At 41.7% G+C, this 11,662-nt stretch overlaps 1 protein-coding gene across 1 annotated transcript in view; it reads right to left on the reverse strand.

Moving 5' to 3' along the window:
- Positions 1 to 11: 11 nt before the first annotated feature.
- Positions 12 to 11,662, reverse strand: part of ZNF112 (zinc finger protein 112) — a 52,824-nt gene continuing 41,173 nt past the window's right edge. The window contains 4 exon segments of the mRNA XM_006903604.1: positions 12 to 539; positions 624 to 1,732; positions 2,393 to 2,554; positions 10,422 to 10,548. Of these exon segments, the coding sequence (XP_006903666.1) occupies positions 12 to 539; positions 624 to 1,732; positions 2,393 to 2,554; positions 10,422 to 10,548 (1,926 nt within the window).

Here is an 11,662-nt window from a genome sequence, read left to right on the forward strand (position 1 = left end):
CAAGAAGAATGCTAGTGAATGGGAAATTTCCACTCCCATTTGAAGGTTTTGAACAGACTATTTTCTAGAACTTCATTTCTTCATTGTAGAGTCTGGGAAGAAGGGTAATTATTACTGCACTCTTCACTTGTATAGAACTTATCACTATGGACTCTCTGGTGAATCAGGAGGCCTGAGCTCCAACGAAAACCCTTCCCACATGCCTCACATTCAAAAGGTTTCTCTCCCGTGTGGACTCGCTGATGAGCTTGAAGGTTGGATCTCTGGCTGAAGCCCTTCCCACACGCCTCACATTTGTATGGTTTCTCCCCAGTGTGGACTCTATGATGGGCCTGAAGGCTTGAAAATCCACTGAAGCCTTTGCCACATTGTTCACACTTATAGGGTCTTCCTTCTGTGTGGACCTTCTGATGTGCTTGAAGGCGTGAGCTCTCACTGAAGCCCTTGGCACACACCTCACATTTGTAAGGCTTCCTTCCTGTGTGGACCCTCTGATGGACCTCAAGACGAGAACTCTGACTAAAACTCTTCCCACACAGCTCACACTTATATGGCTTCACCCTTGTATGAACTCTCTGATGGCCTTGAAGATATGCTCTCTGACTGAAGCCTTTTCCACATACCTCACATATGTATGGTCTCTCTCCAGTGTGAACACTCTGATGGCTCTGAAGGTATGACCTCTGACTGAAGCTCTTCCCACACTCCTCACACCGGTATGGCTTCTCCCCAGTGTGGACTCTCTCATGAGTCAGGAGAGTTGAGGCCTTACTGAAGCTCTTACCACATTCTCCACATTTGTAAGGCTTCTCCCCTGTGTGAACCCGCTGGTGAATCTGAAGATTAAAGTTCCAGCTGAAGCTTTTCCCACACTCCTCGCATTTGTATGGTCTTTCCCCAGTGTGAACTCTCTGGTGGCCTTGGAGGTGTGAGCTCCGCCTGAAGCCTTTCCCACACTCCTCACACTTGTATGGCTTTTCTCCTGTGTGGATTCTCTGGTGGCCTTGAAGGTAGGAATTCCGACTGAATCCCTTCCCACACTTCTCACATTTGTATGGCTTTTCTCCAGAGTGGATTCTCTGATGAGCTTGAAGATATGAATTCCGAGTGAATTCCTTACTGCACTCCTCACATTTATAAGGCTTCTCTCCTGTGTGGATTCTCTGATGAACTTTAAGAACTGACTTATGGCTGAAACCTTTGTCACACACATTGCATTTGTACAGTTTATCTCCTGTGTCAACTTTCTGATAGTCTTTATGTTTTGAACTCCAATTGAAGCCATTCTCATACTTCTTACATGTTTTCTCTGCAGTACAAATTTTCTGATTGCACTGGATATATGAAATTTGACTGATGTTGTTACCACATGCAAAACGTTCGTATGCTTGTTTCCTATTGTGGATAATCTGAAGGTCCTGAAAATTTGAGGCCAACCTGAGGTTGTTATCAACTGCCTCAGAATTATAGAGATTCTCTTCTATGTGAACTCTCTGCTGAACGCTACAACCTGAACTACAAATGAAGTCCTTCTCACACTCCAAATCTGTGCACAGTTTCTCTTCAAGGTGGGTTTTCTGATGAACTTCAAGATATGAGCTCTGGTTAAAGACATATCTATTTTCTTCATATTCATGTGGTTTCTCCCCACTTTGGGCCCTAAAAATATCACTGAAGCCTATACTATGGCTGAAGGCTTTACCACAAATCCTGTACCCACTGGACCTTCCCCCTGTGTGAATAAGCTCAGAAGGGTTAAGAGGACAACATTGCTTAAGGCTCTTACCATAGTTACATGTGCATACTTTCTCCTTTGTCTGCCCTCTCTGATGAGGCTGTAGATGTGAACTCTTGATAGCACAATCATCTCCTGTATGAACACTCTGGTGAATATGAAGAACTGAGCTATAACCATGTCCCTTTCCGTGTTCATCGTACATCTGTGACTTCCCTTCTAATAGTAATGGCTGATGAACTTCAGAGCTGGGAACATCACTGAAAGTTTTTCTATACTCGTTGTACCAGTAGGGCTTAGGTCCTGTTTGAATTAAGTCCTGATTAAGTAATGGTACCTGCATGATGTCTTTACCACAATCATGGCAGCTGTAATTTTTTTCCATTTTGTGTATTTTCAAATTGTCATTGTGATATGGGATCCAACCAATGCTGTCACACCTACAAACACTTTTTTTTGTGGGTATTTGCTGGCGTCTGCACTGATATTTGTGCGCCTCAGTTAGATATGTCTTCCTCCAAGAATGCAGGGCTCTCCAAGATGGGGATTCTTGATTCTCTATATAATTAGGACTCTTCCCTTTGTAGGCCAATCTACAGTCCTTGTCTTCAGATACTTGAATTGGTACTCTTGCCCAAACATGGCAGGGGGACTCACTTTGGTTCTTTAGCTGAAAATTAGCACCCTGACTGTTTCTGATGGAATCTTGGCACCTGGTTAATCCACTTGCATCTTGTGGAAGAGAAGAAAGCTCTTTAGGGGAAAGGTAGTTTAACTGCATTTCTTGAATATGTTTCATTACATGTTGACTCTTGCTTTCTGCAGGGGAAAAGAGAATTTAAAGAGTGCTTTATACAGATATTTCAAGAGTTACCCTTCGGTCATAATATGAAACTTGAATGAATCAGAGGAAAATTCCCAACATGACCTCAAGAATACACAAAAAATTCATCATATTTCACCGAACCAAATGTTTTAGTAAGAGTTAGAGAACTCAGACGATCTGTATGTTTCAAAATGAGGAATCCACTATACAGCCTGGACATCAGGACATGGGGATCCTGTTCAAAAGGTCCAATAATATTGTACATTGCTACCATAGGATGCCTGGAGATAGAAGGAGAAAATAATCTCAAACTGCAAAGAATAGAGTTGAAAATGGATGAAGGCTTTTTGTGTTGATAATAACTTTTTTCCCCCTCCTACATAGGGATGGTAACTTTGTATGTAGGAAATTAAATGTCAAATGTGCTGAAGAAAGTAAACAAAGACCTTTACTATATCTTTGAGGCCTCGTGTGGCTACTCTCTGATGGGCCGTTTAGCTTTATAATAAACTCTCTAAATCACTGTAAGCTGTTATTGGTTTTTTGACTCCTCTCAAAGTAGTTTCACAGTTACCAGGGGTACATGGCATAGGTCAGAATGTGAAACTCAGTGATGGTATTCAACATAAAAGACATATGAAAAACATACATGGTCAAAGGGGAAGCAAAGCCTTCCTGCAGACAACCTTTGCATCAACTCATAAACCCTGAACAAAACTCAATAGCCACTGACCTCAGCTTGAGCCATTTTACTAGACAATTACTTCAATGTTTAAGAAAATTGAGGCACCAAAATAGTTAAGGATAGGTATATTTGGATAGAAACAGTTATCACCTAGTTACTAGAGTTCAAGTTGGCAGTAGATTTTCATATCCTGGTGAGACGCATTCTCCATGAGGACAAATGTTTAAATAGAGTTAAGTAATGACATACATGCTTCAAACACTTGGTGGTACATCAAATGGGAAGATGAAGAGCTGGGACTATGAATGAGGAAATTTTCTCCAACCTACGAGTGTCTCACTTGAATTTGATGTATAAGAAGGGTCAGTGACTATGTTGGCATTGGCTATTTTTTATATTAAATTTAATGACTGGCTAGTCTTATCTTAAAGGAGTAATGATTACCGATCAATAAATACGTGTGAAAGTTGGACGATGAATAAGACTAAAGAATATCAATTGCAGTTTTGGCAAAGAATGTTGAATATCTCATAGACTGCCAAGGGAAAAAACAAATCTGTCCCGGAATAAGTGCAATTAGAATGTTCCTTAGAACAGAGCATAGTGAGACTTCACCTCATTTACTCCGGGCATGTCATCGGGAGAGGCTAATCCCTGAAGGAAGACATTATGCTCGTTCAAGGAGAGGGTCAGTGAAAAAGACGACTCTCAAAAGCATCCATCACTTGACCAGCAACATTCTTGAGCATCCTTCAGTTACATGGGTTCATTCTATACCTGTCAGCTATCTCACACAGGCCTGGAGACAGGAGTCTGTGCATCTATTAACCAATTCCTTTCTCTTAAGCAAAGAGAAGAGCAAGTCAAGGAACTTGAGGCAGAGGCATAAGTAACAAGTCTGGTGAGCATCTATGGTCCAACAGAGCTGAAAAAACTGACCGAGCAAAAAGAAAGTGGAGTTTAAAGGACAGATGCTTTAAGAAAAAAAATGGTTACTTTAACTACTTTCAATTTTACTATGTATGCAATGTAAAATCACTGGAGTATTTAAAACAGAGAAGTGACACAGCTGTTTTAGAAGGGGGTCTTGGCTACTGGTTACTGCCATAATGCTCACCTGGACACCCATTTCTTTGGGTTTCTGTTTCCATTATTAAAAGTTTCTCTTCTCTCTCCAAGTGAGTTATCAGGTCTGGTTTGAAGGGTTGATAGCCTACAAAAGCCAAGACAGTAATTGATTTGTACTTTTATTAAGTTCTGTTTCCAAGTCTTTCCTTTGCTGAGTCATGCTGCTAGTATTCTAAGAACTCTTTGCCTGGCACAAGCTTATGAAGACTCTCTCCAATAGGCTTCCTTCTAGAAGTTTCATACTGTTGTGGCTGTGTACCATTGAGTTGGGTCTGATTCACAGCTTACCCTCCAGAAGGCTCTCAGAAGCAGTAAACTGCCCATCTTTCTCCTGAGGAGCAGCTGGTGGATTTGAACCATATGAGTCCAAGTTCATCTTTTTTAACTAAATGTCCCAGCACCATCTGTTAAAAAGGTGATACCTTTTCCACTGAATTGCCTTGTACATCTAAGGCAGTGTCAGAATTGGTTCTTCCATAGCACATCAATAAAAAGACCCACTAAGAAGCATCCAGGATTGCAATTTTTCCTTCCATCTTTTCTTCTGCTGTACCCTAAACTAGGGGCATACAGTTTTACACGGTGTTTCTTAGCTACTTCCTTTAGTTTTTTTCCTTTTTCTCTCAATGTCGCTAACTGTATTCATTTAAAATCAACTTGGGTTCATTTGTTTCATTTTCCTCTACATTTTAGTTTCTTGACCAAATTTAATGTGTTGAACTAACATATTTTTGATGTGTTGAACTGACATATTTCCAGATGTTCAAGCTATGACAAAAGTGGCAAACTCAGGGGAAAAAAGTGTGATTCACTCTCACTTTCCTTCTTTTTACCTCCCTCCTACCCTAAGAGCCATCACTTCCTAATTTTATAATTAATCCTTTCTGTGTTTCTTATAAAAATAAGCAGATTATAGACTATTTCTCTTATCTCTCATCAATCTCTATTCTTTCATTTTTCTTACATAAATTATAGTCCAGTATTGTCATGAACTGAGTTATATCCCTGCAAAATACATATACATAATGATGCATGTGCAAGTTTTGTTATGCTCCTCAATGATATGATAAGCCAAGCAGTTATAAAATGATTAAAGATGGGACGCAACAACTCTCAATCCCATCACAGCCCTCAGCCAATGTCAGGGGCATTTACATGGGGTATGGCCTGTCATGTCTTTTCTCTTATAAGAGATAAAAGGGGAGGGGGGAAGAGAAGAGAAGGGGAACACAGAATCCAGGAGTGGAGGGCATCATTTGGATCCTGGTCCCCGCCCTGGGATGCTTGGCACAGGTTAAGACCAGGACATAGGTGGATCTCCAAGGAATGTCAGGCTAACAAACAGGAAAAGAAACAAAGACCTTCCCTCCAGAACCAACAGGGAGAAAGCCTCTCTCTAGAGCCTGCACCCTGAAGTAGAATTTCTAACCTCTCAACTAACTATAAGAGAATAAATTCCTGTTTACTGAAGGACTCCACCAGTGGTATATCTGTTACAGCAGAACTGAATAACCAAGACAACTGTCAAAACCCTTCTACATTTTGCTATCTTTAGGTGAAATTCTTACAAGTGGATTGCTGGGGAAAGCTAACTATATATATAATTTTTGTTTTGTTGTTGTTAGGTGTGGTCAAGTTCACTACGACTCACAGTGACCCTATGAACATCATATCGGAGCCTGTCCCTAACTCGTACCATCCTTAGATCTTTGATATGCTTGAACCCACTGTCACAGTCACTGTTCCAGTCCATCTTGTTGAGAGTCTACATACCATGCCCCAATAAAATGTATAAGGGCTCCTCACAGAAGTGAATGATTCCAGAGTTAGGGCAAAGTAAGTAAAAGCTAAATACAGAATATCATATTGTATCATAAAATAAGGGAGTGGTCCCCAAAAATGTTGATGTCATGTCACAAAGACACAGGAGCTAGCTTAAAGATTACACTGGCCTAATTTGGGGCTGTTTTAGTATAAAAATAATGAATTACAATAATAAATTATAAAATAGTCAGAAATCCCTACAAATAAAATGCCTGAGAAGAAAAGACTCCTGCTTATCACAGAATGCTCAGCACTGTAAGTGCTAACTACAAAGGAAACACCAAGCTGGAAACCCACCGTTGTGCAGTTAGCATAGTGACATGAGAACAGATAAGGCAAGGATCATGCTAACACAGTTCAGGGGAATTTCTAAGCATATTTGACTCGTTTTAAGAGTGATGCTGGGACACTGGGTCACAAACATACAAAAAGTTGAACCTGGGATCATGTCACTTATCTTAAAAGAACATGAACCCAAAATAGATCATAGACTTAATGCAAAAGTTTGATTTCAAGCAGAGAAAAGCAGTAATTATATAGTAAAGAATATCTTGACCAAGTGATCAAAATCAACAGCCTCAATAAGGGGTAGGTAGGCACTGTGGGCCTTTAGATGTGATGTGAACAGCTGTGGTAACGCAATGGTTAAGGGGATAGGCTGCTAACAGAAGTTCTTCAGCTGGAAGCCTCCCATAGCTCCAAGCTGTGGAAGACCCGCTGATCTGCTTGCATAAAGCAAACAGCCCAGGAAACTCCACCAGGTGGCTCTATCTTATCTCACAGTCACCATGAGTTGGAACTGACTTAATGGGTTAGGTGTGCTGCCCTGAAACAGACACTGCCACCGATGCTGTGTTTCAGCTGGAACAGATGATCTAATCATGAGGACACATTAGAAATAGCTTATTAAAAATGGCGGGGGCAGGGCTAACCATAATCTTCAAAAAATGTCACTTCTTAGACAAAAGGCCATGGAAATGTTTCTGATTAAATGTGCCTAAATGGACCCTAGGAGCTCAGGTGGCTTAGTGGTAAGAAGTGGCACTGCGATGCTAAAGGCATGCAGTTCAAATCCACCAGCTGCTCTGCCGGAGAAGGATGGGCAATCTCCTCCCATTGAATTAACTGTCTCTGAAAAGCCACTGGAGGGTCAGCTATAGGTTGGTTCCAACTTGATGGTATACAGCAACACTATGAAGGGACACAAAAACAGGATTATTCCTAGATGTTGTTGAGTGCCTTTGAGTTGGAACTGACCCATAGACAGCATGGGAGATTGTCCATCCTTCTTCTGAAGAGCAGTGGTGGATTCAGGACTGCAGCACAGCTTTTTACCACCAGAGCTCCCTGGCCCTAGACTAGATCCTCTTATGTTATGTTATTGTTAACACCAGGCCACCAGGGCTCCCTAGACCTAGATTAGACCCTGTAATGTTACTGTTAGCACTAGGCCACCAGAGATCCCTAGACCTAGACTACACTCTGTTATATTGTTATGTGCCATCAAGTTGGAACTAACTCCTAGCTGACCCGCCAGTGGATTTTCAGAGGCTGTAAATCTCATAGGATGAAAAGGCTCATCTTTTCCTAGGGAGTGGGTGGTGGATTCAAAACCCATTCCTTTGTTGGGAGTGCAGCCCCTTCCCACTAGGCCACCAGAGTTCTCTAGATCCTGATTAAGAGAGAAAATATATGCTGTGGAAAACAGAAATCCTATTATTGACAAAATTGGAATATAAACAACAGAATATTCATAAGTATTATAGGTATTTATGAGTATATAAAGTTTATTCTTATTCCCTTGAAATACAAGCTGGTTTTAGAAGAAACCGTGGAATTAGGGATATTATTGTTGTTCATGGCTTAAAGCAAAGAGTATTAGAAGGGAGTATATTTGTCTTTTATCAATTATACAAAGCCATTTGACTATGTGGTTCACAACAAATTGCAGCGAACATAAAGAAGAATGGGAATCCCGGAAGACTTGATTGTGTTCATGTGAAAACTACCAGGAAGTTTTTGTCCAAGCAGAGTAAGGGAACACTGTATGGTTCAAAGTCAAGAAAGGAGTTTGTCAGGGATGTGTCCTTTCACCACACCTTTTCAATCTATATTCAGAACAGAACATTTAAGAAGATGGACTTCATGAAGCAGAATGTGACATCAGGATTGGAGGAAGACTCATCAGGAACCTGCATTACGCAGATGGCACAACCAAGCTTGCTGAAACTGAGGAGGACCTGAAGCACTTGCTGCAGAAGATCTGTGACTGCAGCCTTCAATATGGATTGTACTGCAACATCAAGAAAATAAAGATCTTCACCACTAGGCCAATAGGCAGAGTCATGATAGATGGAGAAAAGATTGAAGTAAACAATTTAATCTTGCTCAGATCCATAATCAACACCGTTGGCACCAGTAAACAGGAAATCCGAAGTTAGGTTGCACTAGGAAAATCTGCTGTCAAGGACTGCTCCAGAGGGCTCAAGGAACAGCGACGTCAGTCTGCAGATTATGGTGTGCCTGATCTAAACCATGGTTTTCTCATTTGCTTTCTACACACTGAGAGTTGGACATAGGAAGAAGAAGAATCCATGCCTTTGAATCATAGAGAAGAGTATTGAACATGCCAAAAACTGCCTAGAGAACAAGTAACTCTCTCCTGGAGAGGGGAAAATTGGGCTGCTTCTTGGAGGCAAGGATTTTGAAATTCCATCTCACATACTTGTGACAGGAGGACACTTCTTGGAGAAGGACATCATGCTTGGAAGGGTAGAAAGTTAGCACAAGAGAGGAAGATTCTGGATGAGATGTACTGAAATAGTGACTGTGGCAAGCGGGGCAGGTGTGTCAGACAGTGACGGTGGCTCAGGATAGGCCAGGGTTCAGAGCCATTATTCATAGGCTTTCTATGAGTCATAGCTGATTCAACAGCACATCACAACATATTCCCTTGAAAATATATACTAAAGCATTCAGGAGTAAAAGTTTGTGTATATAAATTACCCTTAAATAGTTAAGAAAAACATATGATAAATACACACAAATATACTTAGACACAAATTTTTCCATACATATACATAAATATATTTGGAATGAGGAAGCTTTTTTTTTCACTTTCACAATTTTTAAGTAATTATGAAATTACAAATACTTTTAAAAAATTCTTTTACAAATCTTTTACAAAAAAATTTTTACAAATTCTTTTTAAAATTTTCTTTTATACTGGTTTACTTAGATATTCTTGAAAAATTTGTGTCATTCTGAAATTATTCTACAATTACTATCATTCTGCAAACCAAAAAATAGCTGGAGCAACTCACTAATCTGATTTAACAACCTGTCTTTAGTTCTCAAGTGCCACTCTAACAGATACCACAAGGGGATGGCTTTAATAAACAGAAATTTATTTCCTCACTGTTTAGGCAGCATGAGGTCCACTCTTCACATAGAGACCTGACTCCACATGGGCATGCTCCACTCTTGGGAGTTCTTTCTTGGTGGTAATAAGGTCCTTCCATGGGCTCAATTTCCTCCCCTTTTCCTCTCTTATGAGAGAAAAGGTGCTTCCAGCCACACCTTAGGGAACCTTCCCTTCCATGCTACCAGGCTGTGATGAGATTAGAGGGTGTTGTATTCTGCCCTGAACGTTCTTATACCTATTTGCTTTATTAGACTGGGGGATCATTACACTGTTTCCACATTGTATACATACATATATTTTGGGGAGACAACTAAATCCATGACACATCAAGACCAAAATATAGACTTTTGTCTGGAGAAATAAATGTCTGAAACATGTTGGCTGTATTGCACAGGGATTACAAGGATACAGGTGCCCAAGCTCTGAACACCACTTCTGAAATCCTAGAGCTCAAGTAGATCAGATGATGAGGATGGCTCGAGAAAGGGCAGGGTTCACATCAGTCATTCACAGGGTCACTATGTCATAGTTAACTCAGCAGCACCTAACAATAACAGAGCTTCAAAAAAGGAGCCCTGCTAGCACAGTGGTTAGGTTCTCACCTGCTAACTGAGAGATCAGTGGTTTGAACCCATCAGTCACTCTGTGGGACAAAAGCCTTGGAAACTCTTTGGGGCAGTTCTATCTGTTCTACTGGGTCACTATAAGCTAGAATCAACTCAACAGCAATGGGTCAGAGCTTTAAACACACAGGTGGCACAGAAGCTCATGCTGAGTGACAAAGGGCTCCCATCCTCACCCAAGGAAACCAGGGTCCTGAAGTTCTCCAGCATCACGTCTCGGTACAGAATCCTCTGGGTGGAGTCCAGCAGCCCCAGCTCCTCCTCAGTGAAGGCCACAGCCACATCCTTGAACGTTATGGCCTCCTGCAACACCAAACACACACAATTATGTCCCCCAGAATAAGAGCAGTGCCCTAGTGGTGTTTTCGTTTAAGTTTTGAGCTGCTAACCAAAAGACTAGAGTTAAACCCATCAATTAGGTGACTAATGAAGGATACAGATAAAGCCGCCTCCTGCCATCAAGCCTTCCACCCTCGGAAGCCCTATGGAGCAGGTCTACTCTGTCCCTCAGGGTCACAATGAGTCTTTTTGGTCCCTGAGGGTCAGCAGGAGTCAGAATCCACTCAGTGGCAGTGGACTTGGTTTAAAGATGAGAGGCTGCTCCAGAGCCTCATCAGTGCAGCTGCCTGCTGTTTGCCCCTCACACTGCCAATTTCCTTTCACCAAGAGGGCTGCCAGAAAAGTCTTCTTTGAGCTTGAACTTGCTGCCTTTTTCTTGCACACATACAGGCAGGAGCCTGGAACTATGTTCATCATGGGTTACTAACAACCCTGGTCACTAATAACCCACTGCTATCGGGTTGATTCCAACACACTACCCTCAGGTTTCCAAGGCTATGTAAATACTTACAGGAAGGGGCTGTCCGTATTTCTACTGAGGAGCAGTTAGTGGTTTGAACCAACTGATTCAAACAGGTTGGTTAGCAATCCAACACATAACACACTACACCACTTGGTAATTGTTGTTGTTGTTGTTATGTGCCGTTGAGTCACTTGTGACTCATAGCAACCCTATGTACAACAGCCCTGAACTCTGCTCTGTCCTGTGCCAACCACATCGTCTCCAATACACCCAACCCGATCACCCCAGTCACTGAATCAATCCACCTCATTCAGGGCCTTCCCCTCCTGCGCTGTCCCTCCACCCTCCCAAGCATGATGTCCCTTTCCAAGGACCTGTCCCTCCTTACAACGTGTCCAAAGTATGTTAGACGGAGTCTCAGAATCCTTGCCTCCAGAGAGCCTCCAGTTTACCGCTTTCCAGGATGAATCCATTTGTTTTCCTAGCAGTCCATGGTACTCTCTATTCTCCTTCTATCCTCCTTAGTCACTGTCCAACTCTCTGATGCATAACAAGTGATAGCAAAGACCATGGCCTGTATCAGACACACCTTAGTCTCCAGAGAGACACCATTGC

The sequence above is a fragment of the Elephantulus edwardii genome, unplaced genomic scaffold, assembly GCF_000299155.1.
Source record: "Elephantulus edwardii isolate Elephantulus edwardi_28Jun2011 unplaced genomic scaffold, EleEdw1.0 scaffold00308, whole genome shotgun sequence".
Lineage (NCBI taxonomy): Eukaryota > Metazoa > Chordata > Mammalia > Macroscelidea > Macroscelididae > Elephantulus > Elephantulus edwardii.